Below are 17,311 nucleotides of genomic sequence, written 5' to 3'. Positions count from 1 at the left end.
CGTCAGCCCCCACCTCAGGTCGCTGCCGCCCCCGGCACGCTCAGGTCCTTTCACAGGGACTCAAGGGACCTGGGCGCCCAAAAGCTGTCCTGGGGTGACGGCTGCTTGCCCAAAGATGGGGTGTCCCTTCGTTTTCCACATAGGCACTGCGGAAGGATGGCAAGGTGCTCTGGCATTGAGGTCGCATCCTGGTTGTGCCATGGATTTTTGGATTGCCGTGGGGTGAGCAGCTCTGCTTTGGGGCCAACAAGTCCTTGCTGGGGCCATTAGGACATTTTGGGGTATAAGTGGGTGCTGGTTGGGTAGGAACGGGGCCCGCTCCCCCGGTACTCATGCAGGATTGTCCCTTCCGATCACTTTGGGTGATTTCAAGCAGATTTTGTTCCTACAGGTTTTGTGCAAGTTGGTGTCCGGCGGGGGCAAGTGAGGAGGGGGCCGGCGCCCCACTGAGGGAAGGATTCACCCTCTATTAGACACCAGAGAATCCACACCGCCATCCTTTCCTCAGGGACACGGCTGCAGCCAACCCAGTTTTGTCCCTGTCACTGTCCCCACAGCAATCCCCTTCCGAAGGCACCGCAGGTCCCCATCCACGGGAGTGGGGGGGCGTGGGGGTCAACCCCGTGGGGCTGGGCTGGGGGGTACAGACGGGAGGCGATGGGGTGGGCTGTTACCCCCCCACCGGAGACCATCCCGGGGGAGGGTGGGCGGCAGCTCCCCCCGAAGGGGCCGGTCTCAGCCCCCCTCCCCCCCCCCCCCCCCCCAACACCCCGGGCGGGACGCGGCGAAGTTCCCGCGGCGGCGGCACAACGGCGGGACAACAGCGCCCCCGTGCGGCCACGGCGGGACACGGCGGGACCGGGACGGGACCGGGACAAGGACAACGGCAGGACGAGACCGGGACAAGGACAACAGCGGGACCGGGATTGGACTGGGACGGGACTGGGACAAGGACAACAGCGGGAATGGGACGGGACTGGGACGGGACTGGGACAGGAGTGGGACAAGGACAACAGCGGAACTGGGATGGGACTGGGACAGGACTGGGATGGGACTGGGATGGGACAAGGACAATGGTGGGACTGGGATGGGACCGGGATGGGGCTGGGATAAGGACAGCGGCAGGGTTGGGATGGAACTGGGACAAGGACAGCAGCGGGACTGGGGTGGGAACGGGACGGGGCTGGGACAAGGACAGCGGCAGGGCCGGGCCGGGACCGGGCGGGCAGCCCGACCCCGACACCCCCTCGGCTGCCTTGGCCCGGTTACCCCGAGCCCGCCGCCCTCACCGGCAGCCCCGGGCGCTGCCATCCCGGTGCCACCCCCCCCCCCCCCCCCCCCCGCCGTGTGTCACCGTGTCACCGCTGACGTGCTCCTGCGCCCGTCTGCCCCCCGACCCAGCCCCACGGCGCCGGGCTCACGGCCGGCAGCTCCGGGGCCACTCGTGACACGGGGCGGTCACACCTCGGGGGGCGCCGGGCCCCGCACCGGGGCGGGACGGCCCCCTCCTGCCCCCCCCCAGTCCGTCCCCGTCCGCCCCACAACGGACGCGCCCCCCCGCGGACAGCCGGTAGGAGAGACAGGCCCCGCCCCGCCCCCGAGGTGACCTCACTGTGACGTCACCAGAGCGCCGCCGCCTGGTTGGTGTCCGCAGCTATCCGTCACGGCAGGGGTGGGAGGGAAGGGGGGGGGACACACACAGAGCACGGCCGCCGCCTGAGGTAACCGGGGGGGAACCGAGGGGTCGCGGCCGCCCGGCCCGAGGGAGCGGGCGGGACCGGTCACCACCCCCCCCCCCGGGGCCGGGGGAGCTGCAGGGCCCGGATCCGACACCCCCCCACACCCAGCGGGCAGGGCTGTGGCCTTGCAGGGCTCCCTGGGGAGTGGGGAGGGTGTTTTTTTTTTGGGGGGGGGGGGGGGTCCACACCGCACTCGTGGAGCTCGGGCGATCCCCAGCCCTGATGGGGGGGGGGCGGGGTACAGGGGAAATGGCGGTTTAGGCCTTGAACCGAGAACCGCCCCCTCGCACCGGGCTGGGGTAACACCCCCCCACCCCCCAGCCCCCGGGGATGGGACACCGGTGCCCCCCGCGGCGGTGCACACAGCTACACCCCCCCCCCCCCCCCCGGTCCTGAGAACCCCCTCCGCCTGCACCCCCTCTTTCCCTCCCACCCCCCAGCCTGCAAACGGGTCAAGGAATGGGCCCCACATAGAGGTGACCCCCCCACACCCACCCAGAGCGTGGGGAGGGCTGGTGTGACCTTGTCCCCCCCCCGACTGAAGAGGTCAGTGGGGCAAGTAACTGCCGTCACCTGCCCGTGCATCAGCTGGGGAGCTGCCACCTTTTGGGGGGTTCTCGGGGCTGCAGGGAGGGGGGACGCCAGCACCAGGGTCCGTACTGGTGGGTAGAGCCCTCGCTGGGTGCTCTGCACCTGTGCTGGTGGCCCTGTGACACCCTAAAAATGGTCACCCAGGGAGTCACCGAGTCAAACCCAGGGCCACGGAAGGGGTGGCACTGCCGGGAGGGCAAACCTGGGTCCCAACCCCTGAGCTCAGACAGCAGCGATGCCACAAACCCTCCACGCAGCGGGTGCCCCCACAGCTCAGCCTCCTGCCACCCCTGAGCTATGGGGCAGCACCAGCTGCTGCCCCACAACTGCCCCGGGAAGGTGCCAGCGGGGGTCAGGGTGGCTCTCGCCTCCGGGTCCGTGGGGCTGCGGTCAGCCTCGCTCACACGTACGGGACCGGAACAGTTATTTGGGATTAAAATCCCATTTTTCCTTCCTCTAGATCACAGCACAGATCAGCTTCCAGCCTCACCAAGCCAAACTGGATTTCAACCAGTGATTTGTAAGGTGAGACTCTGCGTCCCCCTGCTCCATCCCCAGGCTGTTCAAGACCACACGGTGCCACTGAAACTGCCTAAACTGCCATATAAAAGGTTTTGTACCTAATGGGATATTTGCCAGCAAATTCGAGCCACGAACACTATATATTTCTTTATTTGTAAAGGTGTTTGAAGTCCTTGAATTTACCCTTCGGCCACCTTAAATCTAGTTTCTAATCCCCACCGCAGTTAATCAAATCCACAGTGGTTTGAATTATGAGATGTCTGGGGGGGATTTATAGCTTGTATTGCTGATTATACCTTGACTTTATTATATTGCAAATATCTAACTTATGGTCACGGCTGAGATTTACAATCCTTAGGTAGGTGCTTAGGATAACTTTTAGCAACTCCAGATGTAATTGGAGGTGACTGATGGGGCTGTCGCCACAAATAAACACGTAATCTGTAAAATGTTAAGACAGAGAAAGAAGGGCAGAGTAGATGAAAAGGATGGTTCAGCCTTAAGAAAATAATAATATAATTGGATGTATTGCTGAGCAGGGCTCTGGGATGCCTGGTCTGGCTGAGGCATCCCTGCCTGGGACAGGGTTTTGGGCTGTTTAGTCTCCAGAAAATATCAGGATTTAGGTTTTTGTTCCTTCTTGCTCTCAGCTGAAGGTTTTCAGGGTTTGCGATAGCCCTGGGGAGGGGGAAAGGGTAATAAGTAGAAATTGGGGTACTCACAGAGCTGACGCCTGCCTCCCCAGTTTGCGGGGGGGGCTTGGCGCCTGTGGCTCTTTCGGACCTGACCAGCGGTTTCTCCCCTGTTATGGAGGAGCAGTGAGTCCTGCGTGGGTGCGTGCCCCTCAGCCAGCATGACGAGCGAGGTGGTGGAGAACGAGTGTGAGTTTTACTCCAAGGCGGAGAAGTACTGGAAGGATGTGCCCGCCACGGTGGACGGCATGCTGGGGGGCTACGGCCACATCTCCAGCATCGACATCAACAGCTCCAGGAAGTTCCTGCAGAGGTTTCTGCGGGTAGGTGGCACAGTCTGTCATGCTCCCAAAGCCCCATCCTTCTCCCAGCACGGAGCTGGGCTCTTCCCTCTGAGTTGCTCCGTGGGATCATCCGTTGCGTGTGTGCTGGGAGAGCTCTGCCCTGCAACAGGCCCCCCCATAGCCCAGCTGCACCCTGCATGGTTGCCCCATTTCTCTTCTGTGGGTACCTCACGGTGGGATTCAGCCCTTCATGGTTGTTGTTCCAGGACGGTCCCAACCGGACGGGGACAACCCGTGCTCTGGACTGCGGGGCGGGCATCGGCCGGATCACCAAGCGGCTGCTGCTGCCCCTCTTCAAGACGGTGGACATGGTGGACGTGACGGAAGACTTCCTCACGAAGGCCAAGAGCTACCTGGGAGAGGAGGGCAGGCGGGTGCGCAACTACTTCTGCTGCGGCCTCCAGGACTTCAGCCCCGAGCCCAGCTCCTACGATGTCATCTGGATCCAGTGGGTCATCGGTGAGGATCACTTGGCTTGCGGGGTCTTGCCAGCCTGTCCTGTCTAGCTTCCCCCGAGAGGCAGCTGCCCCACACGCTGGGGAGAGCTTGAGGGAGAACAGCTTGAGGTGTGCCTAAGGATGAGCAGCACAGCATGGGTGGAGGGCTGGGTCGGGGACCTACCCCCTACCGCCTGCTGCCCCATGGAGGGGCACTCTGAGGGCACTGTACTGTGGGGTCTTTTCCCCACGCCCTCGGAGTCCGGGGCAGAGGTGTGGGTTGGATGGAGCCCGCGGGACACAAGTTGCACACCCCCAAGCTAAAGCTTGCACCTGCAAATGGCTCAAGTATTTGGCTGTCCGGATCAGGAGGGATCCCAACCGCAGTCTCCTGGTCTCCTCCCTGTCTCCTACCCTGGTCACCCTGTGCCCTCTAACTCCCGGCTCTGCCCCTCCAGGACATCTCACCGACAACCACCTCTCCGACTTCCTGAAGCGGTGCCGCGCTGGCCTGCGGCCCAATGGCATCGTGGTCATCAAGGACAACATGGCTCAGGAGGGCGTGATCATGGACGATGTGGACAGCAGCGTCTGCCGGGACCTGGACGTGGTTCGTAAGATCATCCGCCGAGCTGGGCTGCACCTCCTGGCCGAGGAGCGCCAGGAGAACTTCCCTGATGAGATCTACCACGTCTACACCTTGGCCATGAGATGAGGGCGGCGGGAGAAGGTCTCTCCAGGGCCAGCTCGGAGCACGGGCCAGCACGGTGGTTCCTACCGGGGCCGGGTGAGGACCGTGCCTTCACCGTGGGGTGGCAGACGGCAGTGAGGGAGTCACAACTCCCTCTCTCTAGGGCTGGTGTCAAGGATGGGGCTTTGTCTTCCAAGTTGCTGCTGTTTGTGAAAAGAGGTGTTTGCCAAATACATTTTCCTGCTGTTGCACTTCTGCACGTGGGCTTTGTTGGATGCTGTGTTGGCTTGATGCACCTTCGGGGGCTCTGTATGGGAGCAAGAGGGTCTCCCCTACAAGAGGCATGCTCCCGTTAGGAACAATTCCTGCACGGGACTCCCGTTAGTGAACAGGAGCTCAGAGCACCTCTGTGAGGGTCTGGGCTCCCTTCCTTGCTTGGGTGTTTGACCCTTTCCTGCTCTTGAACTTGCTGCTGCTCACAGCAACAAGCTGGGTAAAAGCAAATGAAAGAAATCTCTGCACCGGGTTCTGGGGCTTTGTGGGGGCCTCTCCTTTAAACCAATGAGCAGGTCTCCCACACACGCAGCAAAAAGGGAGGTGGATGTAATCCCAGGCCCCCAGGGTGCCCAGCACCTCCAGCTCAAACACTGCAACACTACAGCTGCTCCCCCAACACCCCACACCATCACCCAGCTGTGAAACACTCTCATCTCCTCCTCGGTCGTATCCGCATCGTTTTGCCCAACTCTGGCCGCTGGCTTGTGCCAACCCAACACAACACAACCTGGCCAGCACTGGCATGGCCACTGGCCAGGTGGCTGAGCCCACAGGCAGACCCCAGTTGCCGCGTATCCCTCCAGCCAGGCTCACACACCAATCCCCCCATCCCCGCAGAGCCCCCATTTCTCCTGCAGAAGAAACAAGACCCTTATTATTATAAAAGGCCTTGTTTAATTGCTCGTTTCCCATTTCAGACACCAGGGGAGTATCACATTTTTTTTTTTTTTTTAAACATCAATTCATCGAAATGCACAGCTCCAGTTCCACAGGGTGGGAGAAGGCAAAATTCAGATGCTGCCAGGAGGGCAATGGGGGGAGACAACTCTTCTGCAGGTGGATCCCAGATCCACCTGGGATAAACTGTACCTACTTGGAATAGATCCTTTCTCTTTTCATCCTCTTCTGCATTTGCCTCCCATGACAAACAAAAAACAACAAAAACGTGGGGGGCTCAGCTCTGCAGCCAGTCTTTGGCATGTCATGAAGAAGCAGATGCCTAGAAGGGGGAGCCAGACAGCTGTGGCAAGGCTGGGGCACAGGACCTCCATGTGTGGCCCCAGAGTTTGTAGCTTCCAGTAGCAGGCTGGAAAGAAAACGCCGAGTCCTGCTGCAACTTGTTCCTGGGAAGGAGGCACTGGAAACCACGGTCCTGGGAGCAGTCAGCAAGGGAGAGCCAAGGAACAGGGGGGGAGGCCCAAGGCTCTCAGCAGTTAGCTGCCCGTTCCTCATCCTTGCACAGGCATTGCACCACAAAGCCAAGAAACATCCATTTGTCTGTTTTGGAGCCCAGCACCTCTGAGATATCCTTGGGGGATGGTCCTCTGTGCCGGGAGGATGGGGTGCAGAAACTCAGAGGCTGCAGAGCAGCTGGCCACCACCGCCAGCCCCACTTCCCCTCACTCCCAGCCCTGGTTTCAGAAGCCTGAGTGAGCAAGGAAGGCATCCACATGGAGATGCCAGACCCCTAGCACCAGGACACCAATGCCAGCACTCTCCTGGCACAGGGAACACCTCTTCTCCCTGCACCCCCAGGCATCTCACAACTCTGCTGGTCACCTAAGGCACTGCTTCACCCCCCCAAGACCCAGCAGGGCTGGAGGGAGAGAGGACAGGCTGCCTTTCCAATCACACCACCCCAACTGCCCTGCTGGTCCTGCCTGCCAGGCTTTTTCTTAAAAGCCACACAAACCAGCTTTCTGCCCCAGTATCCAGCTCCCCAGGGCTCTCTTCCCCCTCAGGGAGCCACAGAGCTCTGCCTGCCTCCCCACAACATGCCCCAGAGGCCTCTATGTGGCATCGTACCCAAAAAAACACACGCCCCAAAATGCACCGTGGGCAGCACCGGCCAAGCTGTGGGTGTGTGCGTGGACAGCAACACCTCTTGCTGTGGAGAAAACCGGCCCAGAGCAGAGATTTGGTGGCTGTAGGCACAGCGTGACCACGGAGGTGGGGAGGTAGAGAGGCGTTAGTCAGGCTCAGAGGTCCTCGTGCCCAGCAGCAGCGTGGTCAATGAGGAGGTACCACTTCAGCCTGTCTGGAAGAGGTAGAGCCTTGATTTTGACATCTACTGGCCACGGTTTAAGGCGCTGCCGGATAAACACCCTGCAGAGATGTTTCAGTGCCTGAGGGGAGCGCTCCAGCTGCTTCAGAGAGCAGAAGAGAGTCCTGATCTTCTCCCCGTGGTACCTACAGCTGCTGGTGTTGACCTCAAAGTTGCTGGGCAGCTGGATGGTTTGTGAACTGGCCATCATGAGCTCCAGCAGAGTCTGACCCTTCTGGATGAGGTCTGTAGAGAAGCTGTCATCTTCAGAGACGCTGAGGTGCGAGCAGAGGCACTCGAAGATGATGTGGAAGCCCGACCAGCATGAGGGACCATGGAGGGAGCAGTTGTAGGCAGCACCTGACTCCAGCAAGAAACGCAGCAGCGGGAAGTGGCGTTTGAAGCTTTTGAAGCAGAGGTGGGTGAGGGACTCGGGGGCTGGGCACTCGCTGGGGTTGGCACCGTGGGCTAGCAGCAGCTGCGTGACACGAAAGCAGAAGTGATTGATCACCTGTGCCTCCTCGGTGTTACTGCACACCATTTCTCCCAGCAGAAAGATGACGTAAGTAAAGACAGTGTCACCATCTTTGGTGGCGGCCCTCACGTCCGCACCTGGAGAAAGGGACAGACAACATAACTGGCGTTGCAGACAATGAGGCCAGGACAGCACTAACACTGGCACTGTTGGGCTTTATTCTTTTTCAAGTGGGAACATAAAGGAATGGGAGGCAGTGCCCGGTGCTGTCCAAAGAATCAGCCAACACTAGGCCTGGAGGGACTGTGCATGGAGAGGGGAGAAGGTTGTTCTCACCTCCTTCCAGCAGGAGACGGATGCTGTCGGTGTTGTGGATCTGGACACCATCACTGCTGGCGAGGGCGTGCAACAGCGCTGTCTTTCCTGCAATGGAGCAATCGGTCAGTCAGAAGAAAATAGGATGACACCCTAAAAGGCAGGAAGGAAAAGAAACCACCCCACCAACCAGATGGCCAAACATGGGGAGAGACAACCCTTCTCCTTCTGGCAGGCTTCCTCTGTGCCCATGACTGTGCACAGCTGTGGGGACAGGGTCACAGTCCACATATGAAGGGGCTGGTGGTGGCCTCAGAAGGCACGTTTGCCACAGTACAGTGAGTTTTAGAGTGGAGGTACAGCCCCATCTCATCTCCCATGGACTGGGCAGAGCTGGCCCCCTTATGCACCTGACAGAACCAGCACATAAGGCAAAAACAGAGCACCAAGGAGGTTCTACAGCCTACACCCAGCTTCCAAACCAGTTTGTAACTGGAGAGCGCTTGCAGCAGCAACATGGAAGGTCCCAGACCCACTGCTCTGCTCTAGCCCACCCACGAGGGCCAACTGCTGAGAGCACCCAGGCTGGGGGAGCCAGACGGGGCACACAGACCGTTTTTGTCAGCTGCATTGACATTGGCCCCCAGCTGAAGCAGCCGCTGGAGGCACGGCAACCGCTCGGGCTCCTCGCTGGCCAGATCAAGGGGACTGCTCTCATGGATCTGCACAGACCAAGAAGAAATAAAAAACAAAACACTAGTAAGTATTAAAAGACTATTTGTAAATGCTTCCATTTCTCAAGGGGCCTCAGCACGGCCAAGCCCGTACCCGGTCTCTCCGGTTGATGTCAGCCCCGTGGTGCACCAGAAGCTCCACCATGTCCAGCTGGTTGCGGAGCACTGCGATGTGCAGGGGGGTGTAGTAGGTGACTGGATCTGAGAACAAAACCACAGAGTCAGAGAGAACTAAGGGCTTCCCCACAACGGCCCTGATACCCACTAAAAGTGGAAGGAGGCAGCTGGGGAGGGTCCCATGAATTCAGCGATGCCCGTGAGAACAGGGCTGTCACAGACACCCCAGGTCCTGCTTTCGCAATGACCCCATCTCTGGCAAAAGCCCTCAAAGCTGCAAACTGGTCCCCCCAAGCCCCTGGCCATCCCCCAACCTATCCCTGGGGCTGGGTCTGGACAAGGGCTGCCACAAGTCACATCCACGCTATCCCAGCAAAGAGTGGGGGGGTCTGAGCTAACAGCATCCCTTTTCTGCCCCAGCTCTCACCGCCTCCCAGGGCGGCTTCTCACCAGCTGGCTCCTCCCGGCCAGGCCCAGCTCCCATCCCACCAGCCTCACCTTCAAAGCTGAGGTCAGCTCCAAACTCCAGGAGGATTTCTGCAGCGGGGACGAGCCCCAGCTCGGTGACTTTCAGCAGGGCATAGCTCACACCTTCCTGATAAAACGGGGAGTGGGTCTCCCTCTCCAAGACTCGTCTCACAGCTGAGAGCTGGCTCCTGTCGCTGCCCAGACAGGCAGGGCTTAAGATGCACAAAAACAGCCAGTTATTCAGTTGAACAGCAGGTTTTGGGAATGTGCAAGGGTCAAAGTAGCATCAGGGAAGAAGAAAAATCCCTAGTCTCCCGTCTTGTCTTATAACCACCAGGGCTCTAATGTGTTGGCTGTGGGGTTATGCCACAGCATCAGGGGCACAGCTGAACTCCAGTTTAGGGTTTATTGCCAGGGGTCAGGCTGCTCCTGGGGAGCACACATAGCTGCTGTGTTTGCTCTGATCCACCCTCACGTTCCCAAAGAGCAGCAGCAAGAGGAGGGTCCGTGGTATGAGCTGCTCACCAGGACTGGGGTTTGTTCCCAGTTGATGCTGTGTCTGACCTCGGTGGCATCACTGAGCCTCAGCTGTCACCCCCTAAAACACCACGAGGGTGTTTAAGACCCGGAGCTCTGCTCACAGTCCCGTCTAGTTACCTCTCAAGGGCACTCTGCCGTTCCGCATCCTGTATCGCCAGCAACCCCAAGATCTCGTCTACCAGGGGCTGATACTCGAAGATGATCCTGCGGAAGCCGTGCAGGAAAGGCATCGTGCTCTGCTCCACGCACAGACCACCCAGGGGCCTCCAGCATGGCAGTGGTGTCTTCCCCCCACGCAGGACTCTAGCAGGCAGACCCCAGTTTCCAAAGCTCTTTTCCCTCCTGTTTAAAAAAAAAAAAAAAAAACAACCAAGCATTTCTAGCAATTTTGTGTTTAATAGAAACCCACAGCCTGCCTCCCTCCCTCCTTGCGCGTTTCTAAAACGCAACAAAGACCAGCGCAGGGATCTTCACGCCACAGAGGTGTTACTCAAATTATCTTCAGCGTACAGAGTCACAAATTGGGAGTTATCTGGATGCAGGAAGAAAACAGGCCAGGCGGAGCCCAGGCTCGGGGCAAACCCCCTCGGCAGAGGCTCTGTCACAAGCCCCCCACCAGGCTGGGGGTGCCCGGGGGGAGCACAGACAGAGCAGCGAGGGGCTCCGACCGCTCCGGGGTGCCCGGAACCAGCAGACCCTGAGGGCGGAGCAGGGCTGGAGCAGCCCCCACAAGGCCGGGGACCCTGTAACTCCCTGCGACCCCCAGGAGCCAGCGTGGGGGTCCCCAACCCCCCTCACCCTCCCAGTCCCCTGGGCGACAACCCCGCGGAGGGGACCGAGAGGCCCCTAAATCTCACTGCGCCCCACGGGGGTGAGCGCTGGGGCCCACAAACTCCCCCCCAGCACCCCCGGGGCTGGGGGACAGGCAACGCCCGGCGCCCCCGGGACACCACCGGCTCCGAACCCCGCCGCAACCCACGGGGCGAACGCGGATGTAGCCCCGCACCCCAAAACTCCACGGGGAAAAACCCGGAAGCCCCAACAACCACCCACAGAACTCCCACCGAAACGCGCCCCCTCTCACCTCCCCCGGCCCCGCCGCCGGAAGCGGAAGCCACCGCTCGTACCGGGCGGGGCGGAGCCTCGTTAGGGGGCGGGGTCTCGTGGGGGGCGTGGCCTCGTGGGGGAGGTGGCCTCGCTGGGGGGCGGGGCTGCGGCGCAGCCGGCAGGGGGCAGTAGGCGGCCGGGAGCGGCGCGCCGGGAGCGCGCGCAGGCGGGGGCGCGCGCGGCAGGTGGGCGGGGACAACCCCCCCCCCCCCCCCACGGACACCCTCCCCCCCACCCCCCCCCCACGGACACCCTCCCCCCCACCCCCCCTTGCGGGGCACACCCACCCCCCCTCTCCACGCGGGGCACTGCCCCCACGCTCCTCCCCCCCCCACGGCGCGGGCACCCCCTCGGCGCGCACCCCGGGAGCAGGTGCGCGGGCAACCCCCCCCACCCCTTGGGCACACGCGAGTGCACGACCCACCCACCCCCCACTCCACACCCCACCCCCCCCCCCCCGTGCGCAGACACGACCCCCGCAAAACGGCCCAGATGCGCGCAGCTTGCTCGCGCGCGCACGGCGCACACGGCGCAAACACGGAGTGGGGGGGGGGGGGGGGGGGAAGGGGAAAAGGGGGGGCACGCCCACGCGTGCACAAGCTAGTACACCGACGAGGTGTGCACGCACATGCACACCCACGCACGTAGCTGCATATCCCCTCCCAGGGCTTGGGATGGCTTCAGCTCCAGCTCTGCCACCCGTGGGAGTGGGTGTGTGTCTGGGGGTGTCATGTGATCGTGCAACCCCTCCCCTCACCCCCCCCCCCCTCCGCCAGGCACCAGCCCGGTTCCCCAGCCAGCACCCTGCTCTCCCGGGAGCACCCACTGCAGGGAATACCCACACCCACCCAGGATGGGCTGGGGGTGCTGGGGAGGGGACACCGAGTGGCTGCCACCCCCCCAAGGCTCAGAGGTTCGGGGGATTTTGGGGGCTTCCGGGGGGGAGGGGGTGCTGCCCACAGCACCCCCACACCCTCTCCTGCTGAACGAGCTGCTGGGGGAGGCGTTAGCCCAGGATTTATTGGTATTATTATCATCATCATTATTTTTATTATTATTCTGGTGGAATTTCCAGACGCGGGGAGCTCCGGAGAGCCGGCAATAACTGAAGCCGCCTTGGGTTTCCTATTTACGTATTTATTTTATTCTGATGGAGCGCTTCCAGATTTCAGCAGGCAGCCGTGGCCCGGGGGCAGAGGGGGCGAGGAGGCTGCGCCAGTTGGGCATTTTTCTGACATGCCGTCACGCTCCCCCCCGTGTTTCCCACCCTTCCCTTCCCTACACAAAGTGGGGTGCCAGAGTGGGGGACCCCAGTGCCCACAGCCCCCCAAAACCACCTTCACGGCAGGGCAGGGGGTCTCAAGCCCTTTGCAGGGTGGCTGCTGGCTCCGGTGCCGCGGGGATTCGGCGCGTGGGGTCCCCCTCGCAGCCCAGCGGCCCCCGTGGGTCGGGTTTGAAGGGGCAGCATCTCCATTCTGTCCTGAGTGGGGGTGGAAATAATCCTGTGCAAACGCCCTGGGCAGGGACCGGAGGGGAGATGCAGCAGGAGGAGTAACGGGGAGCGAGGATTTCTCCCTCTGCGTGGAGGATGTTTGATGCCTGCGTGGCTCTGGGTAAAGCCCAAACCCTCTTTGCTTCAGTAAAACCCCAGACTCTCCGCAGTTGGGGTGGCAGCACCGGGCACAGCCACTGTCCCCCAGTTGCGTGGCACTGGTGGGGACCGTGCAGTGTCCATCCCTCTGTCAGACACCGTTTCGGGGGGACACACACACCCCCCCTGCATTCCCCACGGTTGGTTGGGAAAGGAGGGCTGGTGAGCGTGGGTCCCCCCACTGTCACCTCTGACCCCAGCCATGTTGGCCCTGGGGATGAGAGTTGACCCTGTGAGCACCGCAGAGGCTTTGCCCCCACCCTAATAACACCCCCCAGCTGGAAAGGAGGTTTTGGGGGTGCAGCGTGGGGTCAAACCCAGCCCTGGGAGGTGTCAAGATCAGAGACCCGAGGGTTGAAACCCTTCCCTGGCCATCAGCACAGTGAGGCCAGCGCAGGGCCGGGCACACGGGAGACCTTCCCCGGAGCATCCCTGCCCCGGTCCTGCCGTGGCTGTGCCATGAGCCACAGCCTCCGGGGAGGCGACTCCCTGTCCCCACATTTCTTGGGTGAAAAGATCTGTTTTGCAAATAGGGACATCGCTGGCGCAGTTTGAGTGCCCGGCTAAAATAACAGCGTCAGGATCTGCCCCCTTCCTCCCCATCGCCTTGGCGGGGCGGACTAGGAAGAATGTGAGTTGGCTATCCATCAGGGAGACAGAGCAACAGCCAGCCGAAGAAAGAGGGGCATTTTAGGAGGAAAGCCAGGGAAATTTGATCATTAAGAAATCCTCCTGGCTGTCTGGGGGAATTTAATTAAATTGCTGGAAAGGGCTGTAAGCACATCTGGATCCAATATGTGCAGCTTTGATTTTTTTCTTTCTTTCTTTCTTTCTTTTTTTTTTTTTTTTTTTTTTCAGTTCACTCTTTTCCCATCTCGCTGTTGAAGGAGGGGGGGAATAAAAGGGAAATAGCAGAGCCACGGAGTATTGGTTCATCTGGGACTGGGATTCCTGGCAGGGAAAGAAAGAAGGAGAGAAAGAAAGAGCAAAAGAAAAAGACAGAGGGAATAAGAAAGCTGGGAGAAAAACCTTCACCAAGGGCCTGGCTGGGGTGTTTTATAATGCCACCGACCGCAGAGACAAGGAGCTAGGAGGGAGCAGGGAGCTGTGAGAGCTGGAGGGGAGAGGAGGAGGAGAGGAGCTATCCCAGGGCACGCTGCGCTTTTGGAGTCTGGCAGGGATGGAGGGAGGAAGAGGAATTGCTCAGTGGATAGATAAATACCATTCCTGCCGGGAGCGGCAGGGCTGAGCACAGGGGGACTCTTCCAGCAAGTGCCCCTGGCTGTCACCCCCGTGGGCCTGGTGGCCCGAGCCCTGGCCCACCCCGGTCCGCTCAGCACCGGGGGCAGGATGGGGATGCTCTGGTCCCCAGCCCCGGGCAGGACACAGGGCTGGGCATGGCTCCGATTTAAGCCGAAGGGGCAGGCCACCCTGCTCCCCCTGTGTCGTGGAAGGGATCGTTCCCCGGCCACTCGCCCCGAGAGCTGGTCACTGGGTCCTGGCCACGCACCATCAAGCCCCCACCACCTCCCATACTCTACTCCTTACTCTGTGCATCCTCCTTATGGTGCAGCAGAGGTGCATCTCCACAGTAAGAAACCCCCTTCCACCCGTGGGGCATGTGAAGCCAGCCCAGTTTCTCTGTGAGACAGTATCCATAGGGCAAGATTTGGGGAATTTTAAGGAGAAATGAGCACCCGGGTACTGCAGGGAGCAGCACCAGCCCAAGCAGAGCTCCAAGGATGCTGCACCCTCCCGCCCCAGCCACTGCTGCCGTTCGGGGCTGAGGAGGGTGCTGGGTGGGCAGAGCACCTCTGGATCCGTGCTGTGGAAGTGCAAGATGTTATCACAGCATGAGAGAAATATCAGGAAACCCCCAGGAAGAAACAAAGTGAGATGACAAAAAAATAATGCTGTGGGTTTGGGTTTTTTTGTTGTAAGAGAGGAAGATGAAGGACTGGCAAACGGAAACCCATTCATCCCAAGGGCTGCAAACTGCAAACCTGGCAGGCTCTGGGGGCCGGATCCTCACCCCCAGGAGCCTGGCACGGTTCTGCTGTTCAGTGCTGCTCGGGTTCATCAGCCCAACAGCTCTGGCTCAGCAAAGCCGGACTCTGAGCACACAGCCAGCTCAGCAAAACCCAGGCGCTTGGTATTAGGCAAAGCAAACCTGCTTGGCTTCATCTTCAAACCACCCGTGCTTTGCCCTAAGCATGGTCAAGAGTCACCTTGCCAGCTCCAAGGTCCAGTTTTAATCACTTAAAACATAATTTTTACAAAAAAAAAAAAAAACAAAAAACAAACAAACAAACAAACAAAAAAAAAAACACAAAACAAAACAAAAAAGAGCTTGCACAAGAGTTAGGAAATGCCAGGAGGGTGGGTTTCAAATAACTGGGTCTCACTTCAAATGCCTTGTGTGGCTGGCAGAGTTAAAAAAAAAAATGATGCTTGATGCTGGGGGAAAAAAAAAAAAAAAAGGCAAATCCTACAGCTAAAAAGGAAATTGCATTAATACAGATTGTTTTATTTAAAAAAAGCAAACCCTGACCTCTACTTCAAAAAAGTCATTAGACATTCTCCTTCTGAAAGGCCGACAGGGGATATTACTGAAAGGCCAGTTAATTTCTCAATGACTTACTGTTCTTACTCTGCTCATGGAAATGTGTAAAGAGTCGGAGGGTAATTTAAGGCACCCTGCAGAAAGGTGTGTAAATCTTTGCATGTCTAAAGAAACTTTACCAGACCACTAGGATTGGGAAAAAAGAAAATGCTTGCCCTCTTTTTTTTTTTTTTACTTCTTTTTTTTTTTTTTTTTTTTTTTTTACTTTCCTTTGGAACTCTGATCCCCTTTGATCATAAAAAAGGTCATATTTCACCCAAAAAAATATCAGCAATCACAGGGCCCGAGGAAGTGCGAACCCAAGGGGGTTTCACCGACGATTATTCCCTCCATTTAATTATTTAATGCCGTGAACTGAGGGAAAGCCGTCTCCCCTGGAAAAGCCAGACAGTTCAAGAATAAGGTCTGGCCCTGAACAAGGAGGAGGAAGAGGGTTATAAATGGGGCCGGGGCTGCTCCGTTCCCCCTCCAACCCTCATCCCTTCATGTGCCAAGACCAGCTGCCCCACAGCCCCCCCACCCCCCCCAATTAATCACAGCAAGATGTTCCCAGACTTCGGGGCCAAGGGGGAAATGCTGGGGGAAGGACAGGGGTCCTCGCTGCTCCAGCCCCCTCCAGCCCCAACTGGCCAGGCACATCACCAGTGGGTCACTGTCCTCCATGGAGATGTCTCCATCCCCCAGGTTGGTCCTCAAGCAGTTTTTCCCGGACATGGTGTCACCCCCATTCTGGGAAGGGTCTGTCCCTGCAGCCACAGTGGAAAAAAGACAGGATAAAGAGGGTACCTGGTCAACGAGGGGTGGCATGGGGCTGCGCTGGGTCCCCCAGGGCCCAGGGTGGTCCCAGGGGTGATGCAGGCATCTCCCCACCAAGAGGTGGGCAGCCAGGAGGGCTGATGGCAATACATGCAATCTGTATTCTAATATAATCATTGAGTGCATAACCACAGGGCACAGCATCACCCTGGCACTGTGCACTGCCGGGGACGCATCCAGCTGGGTGCTGGGCAGAGGTAAAACCCCCATCCATGGGGAGCAGCCCCTGGGGAAGCAGGAGCAGAAAGCAGTGTGACACCATCCCGTGATTTATGCAGCCAAGGGGAGCAGGACCAGACACTGGAGCTGACTCCTAAATTGCCCCGAGGGCCAATAAATTGGGCCAGTAAATGGACCCCCAAAAAAATAAGATGGGGGAAGGGAGGTTGGGCTGGCTTGTTTGCACACTCGAGGAGCCCCCTGCGGAGTCGGAGAGAGCCAAAATCTGCCTTCAGCTACACCCCTTCCAAGCTGGAGAGCTCTGGGAAGCTGCTTCCCCGTCAGGAAGATCAGATTTGGCAGCACTGACTGGCTTAAAAATCTGCACGCCTCTGACTTGAAGGGAAAGAGAGCACAAGAAAAGCTTTCGACAAATGTTAAAATAACTCAGCCAGGGGTTTGCCTCCCTCGGCTGCGCTGGAGCGGGGATGTTTATGAGCTCAGAGCTGGGCTGCAGTGGCCGATCTCGCTCGGAGATTTCTCGTCGAGCCCTGCGTGTGCGCAGCCCCGTCCATATGTGCCTGCACTGGCGGGCAGGAGAGCACGCTGGAATCAAGGGGAAGAAATAATAACTGTTAACCTCTTCGATTTCTGCTCATCGCCCCGAGCCCAGCTCGCGCCGGACACCAGCAACCAGCCCCAACCCCTGGGCCTGCCCCCCTCCCTCCCGCTGCCTTCTCCATGCATATATGTATACATATATATATATTTTTTTTTTTTTAAAGAGGAAAAACTCCTTTTTCCTCTCCCGGTGGCTGGTTTTCATTAGGGAGGTTTCTTTCTAACCCCAAGGGAAGCAGCCTATGAGTTTTTAACTGTGGTGCAGGACGTAATTATCTCATTAAGGCGAGAGAGCCAGGCTTTTCCCAGGAGAGGTGACCTTGCTCCGGGGTTGATGGGGACCGGGGGG

The 17,311-nt window shown here is 59.2% G+C and overlaps 2 protein-coding genes across 4 annotated transcripts; one reads left to right on the top strand and one right to left on the bottom strand.

Moving 5' to 3' along the window:
- The first annotated feature begins 1,684 nt into the window (after window positions 1-1,684).
- NTMT1 (N-terminal Xaa-Pro-Lys N-methyltransferase 1) lies at window positions 1,685-5,275 on the top strand. Of its 2 annotated transcripts, none has more exons than XM_042786980.1 (5): window positions 1,685-1,721; window positions 2,791-2,855; window positions 3,672-3,867; window positions 4,095-4,347; window positions 4,784-5,275. In XM_042786980.1, exons 3-5 carry the CDS (start codon window positions 3,706-3,708, stop codon window positions 5,038-5,040), a joined length of 672 nt encoding a protein of 223 aa, XP_042642914.1. In that variant the 5' UTR covers window positions 1,685-1,721; window positions 2,791-2,855; window positions 3,672-3,705; the 3' UTR covers window positions 5,041-5,275. The 2 variants fall into 2 exon arrangements, with proteins under 2 accessions (XP_042642914.1, XP_042642915.1); XM_042786981.1 differs by having other exon boundaries at window positions 3,666-3,867.
- Window positions 5,276-5,947: 672 nt separating this feature from the next.
- On the bottom strand, window positions 5,948-11,110 carry ASB6 (ankyrin repeat and SOCS box containing 6). 2 transcript variants are annotated; one of them, XM_032981531.2, is made up of 7 exons: window positions 11,070-11,110; window positions 10,103-10,327; window positions 9,476-9,657; window positions 8,955-9,061; window positions 8,740-8,848; window positions 8,148-8,234; window positions 5,948-7,948 (listed from the first exon to the last, which is right to left on the bottom strand). In XM_032981531.2, exons 2-7 carry the CDS (start codon window positions 10,213-10,215, stop codon window positions 7,272-7,274), a joined length of 1,275 nt encoding a protein of 424 aa, XP_032837422.2. In that variant the 5' UTR covers window positions 10,216-10,327; window positions 11,070-11,110; the 3' UTR covers window positions 5,948-7,271. The 2 variants fall into 2 exon arrangements, with proteins under 2 accessions (XP_032837422.2, XP_042642809.1); XM_042786875.1 differs by lacking the exon at window positions 11,070-11,110 and having other exon boundaries at window positions 10,103-10,760.
- Window positions 11,111-17,311: the final 6,201 nt, after the last annotated feature.

This window comes from Tyto alba, unplaced genomic scaffold (assembly GCF_018691265.1).
Source record: "Tyto alba isolate M040663 unplaced genomic scaffold, T.alba_DEE_v4.0 Super-Scaffold_11, whole genome shotgun sequence".
NCBI classification, from domain to species: Eukaryota; Metazoa; Chordata; class Aves; order Strigiformes; family Tytonidae; genus Tyto; species Tyto alba.
The sequence above is the reverse complement of the archived record's forward strand: the minus strand, read 5'-3'. Positions and strand labels throughout refer to the sequence as shown.